Genomic DNA, 17489 nt, shown 5'->3' with positions numbered 1-17489 from the left:
GGACTCTCTGCAGGGAACACGTCTGCAGGACTCTCTGCAGGGAACACGTCTGCAGGACTCTCTGCAGGGAACACGTCTGCAGGACTCTCTGCAGGGAACACGTCTGCAGGACTCTGCAGGGAACACGTCTGCAGGACTCTGCAGGGAACACGTCTGCAGGACTCTCTGCAGGACTGTCTGCTGCTGCTGAAGCTGCTCTGGCAAACTGAAAACACACAGGTGCAGGTGAACTCAGAGCACCTCCACATCTGTTCGGTGTTATTTTCAGATGGAACGGATGCTCGGAGCTGTTTGTTATATTTTGGAGTTGTTGTTTTTGTGCAAACACTTCCTGCATTCAATCAAAAACCCATTTCTCCTGTTCTGACACCATTTTCCTCCCAACACGACTCCCAAATCTAAACCTGCAGCACCATCCAGCACTTCTGATAAACATACACATTACTGAGGGAAACCTCACTTCTTATTGTCACATGAAGCTAATAAATAAGAGCATTTGACCCGTGCATTGACTTGTGCACTCACTGATCCTGTATTTTAAAGCAGTGGCTCTTAATCTTCTGGAGTCATGACTCCAGAGAGTAATACTGTAGGTGTTTGCAGCCCCACCCCCACAGCCATGGAGCCCTGTCACAGCATATGTGTGAATACCATGACGGCTGAAGCCACAGCCGTCACCTGCAGCTGTCACGCAGTAAACATGCTGCTGGTGTGCAACAGCACTGACACGGGTTATGTCACTGACACGGCGCTGTAATGTAGAAACCATTATCCAGTAAAAACATGCTGCCAACGATCTGACTAACCCCAGGAGTTATTGCAATCCATGATGGGATTCAGACCCCAAAGCTGGGAATCAATGTTTTAAGGCAGAATCAGAGATCGGCACCTTTAAACCAAATACAGATAAAGATACCGATACCTGGACTTGGTATTAGCCTCTGTATCGGTGTAATTTAGAAACTTGAAAATCTAAAATCAGATGTGAAAGTCTTCTATTAAAACCGATTGATTTGAAGCTCTTTTCTGTAGATATTTAATTGTCAGGGAATAGAGACTTTAAAGCTCCTTTAAAAGGTTTTGGTTTGTGTTAATTTTGGCGCCCCCTGTGGACAAAGTGGTCTTTATCCATTTTTGCCCCATACCAAAAAAAGGTCACGTTGTGCTTTTCTTCTTACAGTCAGATCAGACTCATTGGGAGTCTGTGCTGTTTGAAAAAAGGCTTTCTTACTTTTAAAGGTCAAACAACCTGTAAACAAAATACAGGTTTAGATAATGATACCTGTATTTTGTAAAAATGTGTATTGGTAAAAATTTAAAGCTGAAAATCTTAACTCAGGTGTGGAAGCTAAAGACAGATAAAGCAGTTCAACTTATTGAAATCAGTGGATGAAAAGTCTTTTTTTCTATAAGATTTTTATTTTTGGGAAAAGTGACATTAAAGCTCCTGTAAGGGATTTTTGGTTTGTGTTGATTTTGGCGCCCCCTGTGGACAAAGTGTTTTTTATTGATATTTTGCCACACACAAAAAAATAACATTACTGTGCTTTTCTTTTTGCAGTCAGATCATTCATCTGAAGTCTGTTCTGTTTGAAAAAAAGGCTGAATCAGCAGCGTACAGTTGATCCCCCGGTCTGACACCTACCCCCCACCACTGATTTAAAACTTGTCACATTAAAACTAACTGTAAATAACATTCCCTGGACCCCCTCCCTCTAGACTCGGTCTAGACGTAAGTCCAGATAACATCTTAATAAGTCTCATCCCGGCCCTTTAAAATGACATTTCATATTCATCAGTTCTGGATTAAGAACAAGCCTTCAGTGTGTTTGTAGATAAAGTGGCATCATGTTATGAGTTCCTCGAGTCATGCAGCCTGATAAATGAATTAAGAGTTTATTGAAAGAAGACGGACTCAGAATACGGTCTTTGGTTTTCCTGAAGAAGAAGATGTTACCTCTTTTACCAAATCACAAAAGTGATGTAGTCTGTACTCTTCGTCACATTTAGGTGGACTCCACCAATGAGCAAGCATTCAGCAACTATTGCAATGAAAAACTGTTCCAGGCAGAGACCTCGGACAGAACCAGACTCCATGTTGGAGAGCGATCTGCTGAGACTGGATGAGAAAATCAAACATTTTCCTTTCCCAGCTTCTGAATTGTGAATATTGCTGCTTTAATGTAAGATCTTTGGGATTTCAAGTGTTTGTTTGACTGAAGAAGTGACCTGAAGATGTCACTAAAGCCTCAGGGAAGCATAAATATGATATAAAAATAATCCTTAAAGTGTGAAACCTCTGAGTTCTTGATAAGTCCAATAAAACAGACCTTGGTTCTCTCAGCTTCCTGAATCACACACATCAGAACAGCAGCAGCTCTGTGCAGTTTGCTTTCTCTTAAAGACCGTTACTCCCATAAAGAGCTGCTGTCTGACACCATTAAACCGTCTCTGCGGTATCATGGGTACATCAACAAATACCAGGACTTTCCCTAGCTGGAGGGCTGAAGTTAGCAGTCAGGACCGGGCGTGGCAGCCGCGGTGCCAACTTCTCACCACAGACAAGAATTAGCCGCCATGTTGTGATATGAAGCCATTGTTTTCTCCTGGATTTGATGCCCGGCCAACGGCCTTGGAAGCAGAGGTTCAATCAGCCAGACCAGATCAGACATAACCAAACCAGACCATGCCAGGCTTCAGGCCTCAGAGGGAGGAGGGACAGGAACTGAGCCGGGCCAAGGGGGAAATACCAAGAGAGGTATGTGAAATGATAAAACAGCTCTGGTAGGCCGTGATGCTCGGCTGTTCACAGTCTGATGTAAGCCAAAGAGATGAGAGGTCTGTGAATGCCACACTGGCTGTGCCCACTGGATGACTCATACTCAGAGGACACGCTCAGGGGGAGGGATACTGAGAGAAGATACACTAACACAGGTTCACATCTGTGGAGTCTTTGGGGATTTCATCTCTGCTGGCTAAAATAAGTAATAGTAATATTCTATTTGTTTTTGTTTGAAGTTATATTTTGGGCCTTTATTAGACCGGACAGCTGAAGAGAGACAGGAGATGTGGGGAGTAGAGAGCGGGGGGGAGACATGCAGGAGATGGTCAACCGGCCGGGAATCGAACCGACGACCCCTGATGAGGACTGTAGCCTCTGTATGAGATGAGATGAGATGAGATGAGATGAGATGAGATGAGATGAGATGAGATGAGATGAGATGAGATGAGATGAGATGAGATGAGATGAGATGAGATGAGATGAGATGAGATGAGAGAGTCCTTTACACGTCCCACAACGGGGAAATTCAAGTGTCACAGTAACAAACAAGAGCCTATAAAATATCACTTATTAAAAAGTTATTAGCAATTAAAATTAAAGAGGTAAAAAATAAGCATATCTTAAACACAAATATATAAATAAATAATATTTATTGATTTTTAAGAATAGTATGAGGGGCGCTTAGACCGTTAGGCTACCAGCACCACTGTTCTATAGTTAAAGGCGCAATGAGGAGTTTTTAACTGGCTGAGAAACAGACTGAAACTGATCCTGATGCCTCTTTATGACCTTCAAAAGCAAACAAGACATCCACAACAACACTGACACCTCCTCTGTTGTCATTTTTAATGACTGAAACTGTTCTGAGGGGGTCGGTGTCAGAGCAGATGATTGACATCTCGCTCTAGAAACACTCTTTTTTGGCTGTTTTCATGGCAAATAATCACATCATGTGATAAATCTAAATGTTAAAAGACAACAGCATGAGGTTATTGTCTGGACGCACTAATTTTGCATTTACAGGACAAGAGATAAGGTGTCACTTTGTCCACAAGGGGGCGCAAGAATCGATACAGCAGCTTTAACTCTGGTGATGAATGAGAATCTATTAAAAGTTGATTCATTGAATAAGGGTCAGGAATTCAAATGGGAATCAAGTAATCCACTAAGATTCAATTAATTGTACTAGAACTGATTAATTGAATAAGAATTGATTAATTGAATGAGAACTGATTAATTGAATAAGAACTGATTAATTGAATAAGAATTGATTAATTGAATGAGGATCAGGTAACTGAATAAGAAAAGTCACTCACTGCAGTCAGATTAAAATACACTGCTGTATTGGATTGGAGCATTTTAGGCTCCTTGTGCTAGTGAGAGTTTCGGGGGCGGAGCTTACGCCGGCGGTTGTGGCTCAGTGGGTGGAGTCGGTCGTCTATCAATCAGAAGGTTGGCGGTTCGATCCCAGATCCTGCAGTCACATACCGAAGTGTCTGAACCCCAAATTGCTCCCTCTGTTGTTCAGAGGTGTGTGAATGTGAACGAATGAGATCAGCTAACACTGATGGTCCCTCACTACATAGCAGCCTCTACCATCAGTGAGTGAATGAGTATGAATGGGTGAATGTGGCGAGTAGTGTAAAAGCACTTTGAGAGGTCAGACAGACTAGAAAAGAGCTTTATATATTTACCATTTAGCAAAATGTATGATGAGAAAAAAGGCAAATGCAGCACAGAGGAAACAGGTGGACCCGTCTGGCTGTCAAGTTTGCTCAACAGCATCAGGAAAACACTTCACTGACAATTTTCAAACATGTGTCTGAGAAGAAGAGTGAGACCAACAGGAAGAGGAATAAACATCAGTAACACACAGGACACTGAGTGACAGGAGGGACGGGGAGGACTCTGATGCTTTTATAGATGATACTAAAAGATGGAACAACAAAGTCACTCACATCTGGGATATTACACGCTATAACATTTGCATTATGACAACAAATAAAACAGCTCTACAGCCCTACATGTCTGTAAACACAGGTCAATGATCACACTGCATAAAGGGGACTGAATATGTCAGGGTATCGAGAGCAGAGCTCTGAAGCTTTTCAGGGATGAAGTTACTCAAGGACTCGTTTTCAGCCCGTCTGTACATCATGTTCCTAAAGATCCTTTCAAACACTTTCACGTCATTTCAAGTATTTTCCTTCTGGACATCCAGTTGATAATATTATTGTGTGTCAGTGGTATGCTGGGCTGAGCTGGGGTTTGGGGGGGGGGGCTCTTGGACCAGCCCTGTGATTATAAAGACACATACAGACCAAACCAGACTAACTCCACCTCTGTACTGAGCAGAGACAGCTGCTCTGACACCGTCTTTCCTCCTTCAAACTGCTCTAATGTGTGCACGCTCACATCTCCATATATGGACAGCTGCATCGCCGCCAGCAACGAGGCGGTGATTTTTAAAAAATGAGACTGAGAGGAAATAAGAGGTCGTTTAATCACTGAGAAGCAAACTGAACCAAGTGTGTTCTTATGTTGCAGACTTAGAGACACTTCCTCCAACTTCCTAATCCTCCATTTTTCATATTCAAACAATACCAGCACGTCTTATTGCACGCATTGAAAAGCATCCTCGTCTCAAACTTCTTAATGCACTCCTGTAAGTTACCATGCAGTCTTATGTCCTGCTGCTATTTAAGGCTACATGGAGGATGAAGGTGGAGCCACTGCAGCTGTAACCGAAGAAGAGGGAACAGAACAACATGCTAAGCACATAAATGTCAGGGAGGCAGATCGGCTCCCGGCGTGATGACAGTGATACATGGAGCGTCTGCAGGAATGCAAATCTATAAACAGGAAGCGGCCGCAGCAAGGTGGCGGGTCAGAAACACGGTTTATATTGAAGTTTGATCCATTACAGGAGGAGAGTTTCAATTAAAGAACTTTAAATACACTGTAAAAAATACTAGGTTAAATGAAAAGTATCATCAGTATAAAAGGTCCAAAATGTTAGCACGAAAAATTGCTAAATTGCTAATTGAAATAGTTCCCTCTTAATATACTAACAGATACTTCAGCTAGCTTCAAGCTAACTTTAACTCCATAAGTTGGAATTCTCTGAGTGACTTTTAATGTTTTGGAGGACTCCATAAAAAAATCCTATAAAATGGCTTTACATGAGCACTTGACTGCTATCATGCTAACAGACAGGCTAACGCTAACAGGTTTCAAGGCCATGGTATAAATCTAACAAACTGTAGCTGAAGCTCCCAGATCCCTGCTCAAAGTGTAATGCTAAAGCTAACAGGCTCCAAGTCAGAATATTATGCTAACTGACAAAACTTGAGCTAACAGATTCCAGGTTTGATACCATACAGGAGCTAAAGCTAGCAGGTACCGTGTTATGACATCACGCTAACAGACTGAAACTGCAACAAACATGCTAGCTAACACTACAATGTCCCCTATTCCTGTTATAATGCTAGCAGACTGAAGATAAAGCTAAATGATATAAAGTCACAATATTAGGCTAACGTATAAGAGCTAACAGGAAGTACAATGGTCATGATTTCATTGCTAACAGATGAAGGCTAAGGTTGCAAAGGAGTGGAAAATTTCCACGGGAAGTTAAACTGAGGGATTTTGGAAATATTCCTAATTGGAAACTTTCCATGTGAATTATGGGAAATTGAATGTAAAGGTTTCATATCCAAGCATTAATATTTGTTTTGTTATAAGCAGACATCTATCCAAAATAATACAATTAAAACTGATTGATTTATAAGTAGAACTTTATCAAGTGTTAAATATTTACCCATTCAAAAATTAACTATAATGCAATCCCAACAAAGTCCCATTCAAAATGTTAAATGAAAAGTGCATGTAGGGGGCGTGGCCTCAGTAGCCCTGCAGTAAGCAGTGTGTGTGTGTGTGTGTGTGTGTGTGATATTCAACTGTACATGAAATCTGGTTGTTTTAGTCAGGATTATGCTAAAGTACATTTTCCCCAACTAAATTTAAGTTCCATATAAAGACCAACCTTCAGTTTAGTTAATTCCACTTTATTCTCATGGAAAGTTTCCAACTTTGAAAATTCCCAGAATTTTGCAACCCTGATCTTGACTAAAGCAATTGGCTAAAAACTACCAGGTGACATGAAACATGCTAACTGCTTAAAGCTAAGCTAACAGGTACCCGGTTTCAAATGCCAACAGACGCAGGCTAAAGCTGAGAGACGCCACAACATGATACCGTGCTAACAGACAGAGTTAGCATGCTTCCCAAGCTGCAATCAGACCGCTAGCTTATAGCTTCTTGCTAACAGTACCACACTAACAGGGACCAGTTCAGATAGACTTTGACTTTAGCAGAACTGTCCTGTTACTGAAGGGTTTTGGATGATCTTTGAGTAAAAGTGAACGCTCTTTCTTCTTCTGTCACACTTTGAGGAACCAGGCGTACAGTCGGACTCCCTCAGCCGTCAGTCAGATCAGATGAAGGCAGGAACAAACCTCTCTGTGTCTCCGCTCCACACACAGCGACCTCCTTTATGTGGACGTTTACGCAGAGATGACTGTAAAACACACCATGAAGCCGCTGTGACACACACACACACACACACACACACACACACACACACACACACACACACACAGAGCGTTATCAGTGCGAGGGAAGGGTGTGACTGAAACGTTTAGGCCGCTCTGGATCACTTCACCACATGATTTGTGAGCATGAAACGTAAAGAGCAGACAGAGAGGGAGAGGTCTGCGTACATGTGGCTGAGACCAACTTCACATTTCAGTTTCATGACATACAGGACGAGGTTTCTGAAGAAGTCCCTGCTAACAGGAGGATTTCTTGACTCTAAAACTGTGACTGCCTCTGAGAGGAGGAACATAGGAACCAGAGAAACAGAAAAACCCCTCACTGACGCGTCTGTTAACACTTGGTTTAAAAACACCTTTAGGACGGCTAGGAGACCAATCTGTCTGTAATGTGTCTCCATGTTGTCCAGCTGACCGCTGCCATGCTCAGATTTATCTCAGATCTCCAGAGAAGGTCAAAGGGCTCCACAGACGGCTATTACGCAAGTCTGTTACCAGACAAGCACCAGCTAGCAAGTTTGAACGACTTGCACTCCAGTAGCAGACGTCAGGGCGGGACTTCATCCCCAAAACAACGCCCACATCATGGACCCACACTGCTGAAATTAAAGGGTTCAATTCTTCTCAGAACACCGGGGGTATTCTGTCATCTGTGCTTGTTTACATCCAGGTAGTAGAGCGTTATAGCATGATGGTAAAACCCAATCATATGAGTCTCAGCTTCACTGTAAATAGTAAGTTACACAGAGGCTTCACTCTGTTATAACATGTCTTAGGTCTGCTGACATAACATCATCATCTGAAGGCGTTTTTCAACCGGTGGACCCAGGGTCTAACTTTAGTTCAGGGGTAGATAATCTCCCCCCTAAAAGGCCCCTGCTAGGGGGGTAGTACTTTTCAAAGGTCCCTGGACTTTCAGGGGGCGGGGCCTGCAATGCTGAGCGTGTCTGATTGGTAGATTAACCTCAGTGTTTTTATTCCTCCCTCCGTCCACAATAACATCACACACATCTGTGATTCTCTTGATTTCTCTTTCTTTCATTAGTTTTTATTTGTTCTATCTTTTTTGTATGTGTGTGTACTTTTCAAAAGAAGAAGCTGTGATTCTCTTGATTTAGCAGCTTGTAACAGTAGTCTTCTCTCAGCCCACCGTGAATGCGTCTCTCCTCCCGGTGTTCCGCTTTTAAAAGTGACCCTGTAAACTGGAGACCTTCAGCTGAACGTGTCAGTGTTTGTGGAGTTTACACAGCTGTTGAAACACAGAGGGAGTTCCTGGGAATGCAAACTAGTTTAGTTTTTATTAAGATTTCAAAATATCCTCATCAGATATTTAATGATGGTCTAAAGACATTTATGAGGGATGCATCCGGCTGAGAGTCTCCAGTTAACAGGGTCGCCGTTTAAACCAAAACACCGGCCGATCTCTGCGATCACGGCCTTTTGAGTTCAAAAGGATTTTAAAGCCGTGTTGAAACGTCTTTGCTACTCGCGCTTATCTCCTCTCACGTGTTGATTCAGTGAATCCATCTGTGATGAAATATAGCACCATCTAAAACAGACCAGCTGAGTCTCTTCATGCTAACAGGCTAACTGTTGTGTTGCTCAGAATGATACCTGCCTGTCCGTCTGCTTCTATGGGGTCATCTGTGATGAATGGCATTCCTCTTTGTGTTACTGCCCTCTACTGGTCTGGTGGTGTAGTGCATTTACTTTTTTCCTCCATACGTCACTGACCTGATTTACACAATCTACCCAGGACTTCAGCCCGCGGTCCAAACACAGACAACAATGGGGGACCAGGAACCTTTTAGTTCAGGGGGAAGTAGTTCTGGGGGCTAAAAGACCCCGGGACTCTTGGTGGAAATGACCCTTTAGGATGGAAGGAGAACAACTTTCAAACGGTTTGTTGGTTGAATGGAGGTCTAGAGGAAGTTGGGAAGTCGAGCAGATTTGTCCCTCAGGTTGAAATGTTTGATCTGAAGCAGGTTGTGAACACATGATGGGACGTGAACACATGATGGGACGTGAACACATGATGGGACGTGAACACATGAGATTGTTGTGTTTCTGAATAAACTGTTTATTGAATAAACTTTTATTAAACACTAAATTGTGATTGAACAGAAGAAGAAGTACCAGCTCAATGCTCCTGATGATCAGGCTGCTGCTCCTGAATAAGCAGGATGAAATCACATGCAGCCATGTGAAGGCGTCACGCCCACCTCCACCCTCCCTGCAGCACCAGAGTCCATTTCATTTCATGGACATGTGACACCGTGAACATACACAGGTGTAAATATAGGATCCATGTCGGACACCAAATATAGTCGGTGAGTCCGTTGCATGTTCTAGCTGCTGTGTGCACATTCTCCAGGCTTTTTAAAGGTTGAGCTGCAGGAGGAAGAAGGTCAGAGGGATCCAACAGACCGAGGTCATCATGCAAAATGACCTCTGGAGACTGTGACCAGAGAGAGAGAGAGGCATCTGTAACCACCGCCGCCACCGCCGTCAGGCTAAACCGGATTTGCATGTCAGCTTATAGCCACACAGTAACATTCAAATTCTGCAACAGCACAAGGCGCCCACTGTGCTCCTAGAAACTGTTCAACACGTCAATAAAGGTTGATGCTGCAGGAGCATGCATGTCTGGTAGTTAGGGAAGGATGCAGACGACTATATTTGGGTGTCAAGCCGCCAAACACGAGCGATGGCGAGGCAAAGGAAGATAAGGGTTAACCTTTAGCTGCAAAATTAAATTAACTTACTGAATCAATTATCACATGTGCAAACCTATGACGTGTTATCAATCAATACTCAGGGGACGGGGGATTCTGAAGCTCTATTTCTGACTAGCATCCTTAAAACATGTCTCTCATAAACTTCACTTTGCTGTGAGTCTACCTGTAAACACGCCTGCATCACGCTGCAAACATCCAGTGCAGCATGAAGGACTCTAAATCAATCTGTGAACATCAAACACACAAATGAAAAGTGGCAAACAGAAACATTAAAATCAACTAAACCAGGAGGCATAGTGAAGTTCAAACTTTAAAGCTCCTATAAGTAATTTTTATTCATTTATAAAACAGACTGAATCTGACATTTAAAGGTCTGTTTGATCTATGAGAGCACATCAGACCATCAGCATCATGATTGATTCATTCGTTTCAGTTGTTTCGTAGCCTGTTAGCCTGTTAGCCGCGCAGCAGGGTAGGACACAGGGGAGAGAATTTCCCACGCCACAGATTTGTTTTGAATGCTAACGACATTTTATCCAACTAATTGTCTCAAATTTAATTTAATTTAATTATTTTATCTGTTTAATTTATTATAAGTATTATTTTTCATGTATTATTTAAATGTTCCTAATTCATCCTTTTCCCTTTTTCTCATTTTCTGGATGTGATGTCGTCCTCTTATTCTGAAACTTCTTTTATTTATTTATCATTTTTATTTATTTATTTTTATGTTATCTATTTACCCTTGAAAATCTACCTGTATTCTTTCTAACCTCTTGTGTTGCATTTTGTTTTGCATTGTTAAATTTCCTCCTCCCTGTCTGTCAAAATGTTGACTTTATAATTTAAATTTGTTTGTCAAAGCACTTTGTAAACATTTGTTTTTAAAGGTGCTTTATAAATAAAGTTGTTATTATTATCATCATAAATCAGGTTGAGATTTTCCTAAAAGAGAACTCTGCTTCCACATGTGCAGGACTAAATCAGAAGGTAACACTTCCTGCTTCGTCCACAGGGGGCGCCAGAGTCGACACAACCTAAAGATCCTTACAGGAGCTTTAACACTAAAGCTCTACAAACTTCAGTCTACATAAGTAATGATTAAATAACCATAGCAACAGTCCAGAAAATCAAAACATTTATGCATTATTGTCATCTAAAAAGCAAAATATGATGTCATGTGTTCACATTTTGCAACTCATGCATAAAATATTTCCTTTTTGCTTCTGAAAATGTCTGAAAATAAATGAAAATGTTGTTTTATCTGAAGGAAGGAATCAGAAAAAGTTAAATTAACTGATTTATTAAAAATCAAATCTTCTGTTGTCTCTAAATCCTGAACAGATTGGTGGATTAATTTAATATTTGTTTAAATAAATCAATATTTGTGGAACATTTTGAGACATGTAATGATTGAAAGTGCCTCTTGAATTTTTTTGTATTTATTTTTTTTACTTCAAACAGATCAAAACAAACAATTCTTTCATTTTTGATCATTTTAAGTAAAAGGGCCGCTGTGTTTGTAATGATGTATTTAAACTGAGCATTAAAGGAACAAACTGTAATTTTAAAGTGTCTTTATTTAGACTTTAATAATATAAATAAACTGTTGGTTTAACACAGGAGAGCTCGGTCTTACCTTCACAGGTGTCTCTATGATCTTCTCAGCAGCTCTGATGGTCTCCACAGCCGGAGCAGGAGGCTCTGCTTTGGGCGCTGGAGGGAGACTTTGTCCCAGAGCTCTGGACGGAGGGATGTCGTCTCCGTAGCCGACTTTAGGCTTCTTTTTCCCGGCTGTGGATGAGGCGTCGGGCTTCTTGCTCAGGAGCGAAGTGGCGAAATAGATGGCAACGACAGTGAAGAGGATGGCGGGGATGATAACGGTCGGGTCCAGATCCATGATGGAGGATTTATGGAGGAAAAGTTCTTAAAAAGTTCTTCAGAAGAGTGTGTGCTCAGGAGTGTGTGTGTGTGTATGTGTGTGTGTGTGTGTTTGTAAGCAGGAGGAAGGTGTGTGTTAATCAGGCTGCAGTCACACACACACTGAGCTCAGCTGTGAACCTCCTCTCCTCACAATCTGCACTGAACAGCTGTCAACGGACACAGCGCGGGAAATAACAACACACTTCCGGGGGATACTTCAAAATAAAAGCACTGAGTGGAAATAAATATATTGGGTTTTTTTCCCCAAAAAAGATTAATAAAAAGAAGAAAATATATCTGTAAAATATTTTAACAAAATACCTGTAAATATGAAATTATGCAATGCAAAATATCAGTATAAAATATAATTTATTTGTTTTAACATTTAAAATAGCTGATAAAATTTAAAATCAAGAATATAAAAAAAAAAGAAAAATAGCCAACATTTCTTTATAGAAATATTAAATTCATATTTTAAGTATTTTTTAATATCTGTTTAAAAATGTTAAATTTCTCAAAAATTTTTAGCTTTAAAAATGTGTAAAATATCAGAATGTAAATATATATTTTAAATAAAATTAATAATTAGTCTAAGCAAGCTGACAACTAATTCAAACTTAGTTAAATATATGCAAGAAAATTACATAAAATCTGAATTTAAAAAAGAAGTTGTGAAAATTGGAAATCAAAATTATAAACATAAATACAATAATTCCAAAATATCTGAATAAAAATTTAATGTATCTGTAATTATCTGCATTTAAATAACTGAACAATGTTGGCAGAAATACATAGATAAATATAGATAATCCATCTAAATTTTATTTGAATTAATTTGTATATTTAACACTCACTCTTGTTAGTTATATTTTCCCATTTGACACTTGAACCAACATTTCTGATGTTTGTTTTCTGAGTACATAATAAACTTTGTTCTAAACCTTCTGTGTGAATCAGTAAATCAGTCTCTGTACTTCAGTGACACGTTTCTTCCTGAAAAGATCGACATTCCTGACCCTGAGTAACCATTTATCTCCAAATGTGCTGATTCTGAAGGATTTACTGTTCCTTCATGTGTTGAGAAATTTCTCCTTTTTCAGCTTAATAAGCAAATTACCTCAATCCCTCCTGGATTAGCTGTTCAATGCAGTTACAAAGGTTGAAAAGGGGCTTTTTTTTTAAGAGCTCATGAAGTGGGAACACTTTAAAGATTTCTCAGGATGGTGACGCCACGAACATGACGCTGGAATAAATGATGATGCATTGCTCTGGATTAAACCTAACAAAGAGTTATTAAGAAGTTAGACTGAAGAGAACTTAAATACATAATGCAGAGAAAGGGAAACACAAGACTTTAATAAAAACAACGTGACACGCTGCTTTAGATTCAGGTGAAAGGAGCGATCAGACAGAGAAAGTTTGAGTCATAGAAAAGATTTTATTGAGAAACAAAACGAAGAGTCTCCTCTCCTCAAATCAACGTCCCACACGGAGACGAGGACCAGCATCAGCATCCGTCCTCTAACTCTAACAGAGACGGAAGGCACCATGTGACCGACCTCACAGACCGACATCGTGCCTTAGATATCAGATACAAACACAGACACTCAAACAGACACTCAAACAGACAGACAGACAGACAGACAGGCAGACAGACAGACAGAGAGACAGACAGACAGGCAGGCAGGCAGACAGACAGACAGACAGACAGACAGACAGACAGACAGACAGACAGACAGACAGACAGACAGACAGACAGACAGACAGACAGACAGACAGACAGACAGACAGACAGACAGACAGACAGGCTAACACACCTCACTTCTTTATAGGCACTTTAAGTCTAAAGCAACAGATTCTCATGAGCGGCACCAACGTTTGCCTTCTGCACGACTTCACAGCTGATTATTTGAAAGGATTAAAGATCCACAGAGACTACACAAACTTGGACTGGAGCGCCGAGCCGAGACAGGAGATCAATCAGACGGCCTGACGATTAATAATTCATAGTTTTAAAAGTGCAGATGTTCTGTTTTCTGTCACAGTCACTACGTCTCTGAGCTTTGAACTGTTGGTCAGACCGAACAAGACGGATTCTGTTACATGAAATAAAAGAAGATAACTTGTTTACAAAGTGGATTTCAGTAAACACAAATACTCTAGGTTTAGTGTCAGGACCTGGACACTTGACACGGACTCTTTCTGATTCAGTGTTTACAGATATTTGATCCCTTTCAAAACCACAAGCCTGAAAACAATACAATACTTATTATTCATACTTTGGACAGAATCTAAAAGAATCAAGGAGTTCAGATCTACACAAATATTTTCAACCCTGAAGCTCCCACAAACAGACAGAAGAGAGCGAGCGAGCAGCGGTGGTTGATTGGCATCAAAACAAAAGAGAAGAGAAGAGAAGAGAAGAGGAGAGGAGAGGAGAGGAGAGGAGAGGAGAGGAGAGGAGAGGAGAGGAGAGGAGAGGAGAGGAGAGGAGAGGAGAGGAGAGAAGAGAAGAGAAGAGAAGAGAAGAGAAGAGAAGAGAAGAGAAGAGAAGAGAGGAGAAGAGAAGAGAGCGTCAGTGAAGAAAACGTAAAAATAAAATATAAGGCGTTGTTTTGATTTTTCACAGCGGTCACGCTCCAAACGTACGAATCAACACTTCAAATAAACGTGCAGAAAAATGCGAGATTCTATTTGTTTGCTGCTGAAGTCACTCTTCTATATACCTGCTGTGTGTCTCTCTGCTCTGCCCTCAGTCACAGACGCTACACCGCTAACTCTCCTCATTCACAAACCGGCAATTAACACGTAGTTCTTCCATCACGTACGGCGTTTTATGTCTGCTGCAAAGTAAAGGAGAGAGACATTGAAGCCAGCTTGGCCCTGAATGATTTCAACTAGTCATGATGTACGATGATTGATGCACATTAGAATGAAAACATGGAGAGTAAACATGACTCTATTCAAACAAACACAACCACACACTTCCTGTGGATTATGACCAATCAGAGGAAGGGTTTTAAATTGATTGTATATTATTATTATCATTATTAACTGTTTGATTCTTACTGGTGTGATACTGAAGTTCAAACACCTGGTATTGTTTCCTTTTTAATTCCCTTCTTGACTTCTTGATACGTGTGCATATGTTTCCAAATCATGACTGCTTGGTTTCAAACAAGCGGCAACCTCTGGTCTCCAAATATGAAGCCTGTGCAGAAGTGTTAGAAACTGCAGTTCTTTGAGCGTCCACTAGAGGCTGGCTGCAGAAACACTGAAACCACATACACACCCATTCAAAGAGCCGATCTTTACAGCAGAAATAAACACGTTTACAGCCGGGTTCAAAAAAAGACGACTTCGGTCTACGTCGCTAATTTAAGATTAGGAGTTTTTGCCCAAATAAGGACATGACTGACGTGACTCCCGGGCGGGAACACATAGCTGTTGGCTAGGAGGCTCAAACTCCGCCCCTTTACGTCACACTCTGCCTGGTTGAGTTCAGCATTTCCAACATGGCTGCCGCCACCGATGGGCTTCCAAACAGCGCTCAGGAACAGGCGGGTGACGTCACGGAGACTACGTCTGTTATTTATAGTCTGTGGTTTTAAAGTATCTGAAACAATCCACAGCCGTACGATAACGTCTGTTCTTTAAATATCTGGGATGACGTCGTTGGATTTCTTGTCGTGTTCGACCAACAGACCCAAACTTAGATCCAGGAAACTGTGACAGAAGACTAAAACAATAAACAGTCACATTTAAAGAGGAGCAGGAGAGATGATTTGATCGATTTCTTTAGAGAATCTCTGAAAGTTTGAAGCGCTGTTGGTGAAGATGTTCGGCTCAAATCAGCAGATTAATCATTGAAGCAAGTATTTGTTAGTTTTAGTGTATTTGACTGACTTGTAGGATCTGTATCAGTGATTAATAACTCCAACAAGCTTTAAAGAAAGAGGAAAATAATAAAGATCTCATGCTGCACAACCTGGAGACTCTCAATAATGCCTGTTCAGGGCACCCTGGTGAACACAGCGCCCTCTGCTGTCAGGCGTTCTAACTGAAGCACTAACTCAACATGACTGTGTTGAGCCTGCTGCACCTCAGGGGCACGTCACGTCATCCACAGCACAGAGAGAGACTCTTTAACGTCACACACACCTACAGCAGACACACACTCTGACATGACACTGACAGTAAGGCAGGCTAAAGGGACGCCTAGACTCCAGCATGAGACGCCATCGATCACCAAGGCAGGTAGGAGAAGAGATAAGACCACGTTCAATGACTCTAAAGGGACGAGCCACCAGAGAGTTTACTGTGATGGAGGACTCAGTCAGGTCTTAAAGCCGGGTCAGACTGGAAGGAAGTGTTAAGAACTTATCTGGGCAAGGCAAGTCTGGATCTTTTGAACCAGGAGATCTGATCACACCAGAAGTTCCTGTTTTAGGTCAGAGCACTCGAGTCTGTGTTAGTGGACGCTAACCTGCAAGCAGGACTGAAGGCTGGTGGTGCTAGCTCTGCTAACTTTAGACACAGACTGTGATCCTGTATTTACACGTGTTGATTAAGTGGTTTTATTTTGACTGAGAGTTTTCTTCCCTTTAGTCTACTTTGGACACTCCCTCGTTGGAACACTGGTTCTGAATTCTTTGACGTATACTTGGACGGCTTGCTGTGACCCGGTCTGGTGTGGTCAGACCTCCACAGGCCAGTGCTGCCTGTGGATCTACAGGCACAAGGGGTTCGTATCGTTAAAGTGTGCAGATATTTGGCGGTTCGGGTTAAAAAAAGAAGCACTTATGTTTCTAAGATTTGAAGGATACGATAGAATAATAAAAGCAGGATGGTTCTGTGTGAACTCCTCTGGTGGCTGAACGCGTCCTGACCTCCAAAGACACTCTGAGCCCTCTGATTCTCACCAAACACACAAAAGACAGACTTTCACAGACCACAACAAGGAGCTCACAGATCCTCTCCCCTCCCAGACCCTCTCCCTCCCAGACCCTCTCCCTCCCAGACCCTCTCCCCTCCCAGACCCTCTCCCCTCCCAGACCCTCTCCCTCCCAGACCCTCTCCCCTCCCAGACCCTCTCCCTCCCAGACCCTCTCCCTCCCAGACCCTCTCCCCTCCCCCAGTTTGATACTGATCATAATCTCTCTTCATGTTTCCTCACATTACACGGCCCACAGAGACAAACATACAGATTCATATTGAAAGCACAGTGGTGGCAGCTCTCCAGCAGGTCCTCCTACTTCCAACACACCTCTCCTCTGAGCAGCGGCGGCCATATTGTCTCTGATTCAGGAACTCGGCCTTCTACCTGACCTGGACTAGGAGCAGCTGTTTGTGTGTTTGTTAGTGGAGGAGTCACCGCTGGAGCCCGGTGGTGGAGGCAGCGCGGAGGCGGGAGGTCACCGTGACGAGCTCCTC

The 17489-nt window shown here is 41.9% G+C and overlaps 2 protein-coding genes across 6 annotated transcripts in view; both read right to left on the bottom strand.

The window, feature by feature from the left end:
- si:ch73-366l1.5 (FILIA-N KH-like domain-containing protein) overlaps positions 1–12232 on the bottom strand; it is a 34745-nt gene extending 22513 nt beyond the window's left edge. For 4 of the 5 annotated variants that reach the window (XM_034711270.1, XM_034711271.1, XM_034711272.1 and 1 more), the window contains exon 1: positions 11773–12231. In XM_034711270.1, coding sequence (XP_034567161.1) covers positions 11773–12033 — 261 coding nt within the window. In that variant the 5' untranslated portion in view covers positions 12034–12231. Of the gene's footprint in view, positions 1–11772 lie in introns of all 5 variants that reach the window. The other variant, XM_034711269.1, reaches the window with a different exon arrangement.
- Positions 12233–13474: 1242 nt separating this feature from the next.
- The window catches only part of jmjd6 (jumonji domain containing 6, arginine demethylase and lysine hydroxylase), a 13059-nt gene continuing 9044 nt past the window's right edge, over positions 13475–17489 (bottom strand). The window contains exon 7 of the mRNA XM_034711182.1: positions 13475–17489. This exon is cut by the window's right edge and continues 113 nt beyond it. Within this exon, the coding sequence (XP_034567073.1) occupies positions 17471–17489 (19 nt within the window). The 3' untranslated portion in view covers positions 13475–17470.

The sequence above is a fragment of the Notolabrus celidotus genome, chromosome 20 (assembly GCF_009762535.1).
Source record: "Notolabrus celidotus isolate fNotCel1 chromosome 20, fNotCel1.pri, whole genome shotgun sequence".
Taxonomy (NCBI): domain Eukaryota; kingdom Metazoa; phylum Chordata; class Actinopteri; order Labriformes; family Labridae; genus Notolabrus; species Notolabrus celidotus.
This window is presented reverse-complemented; position numbering and strand designations above follow the sequence as displayed.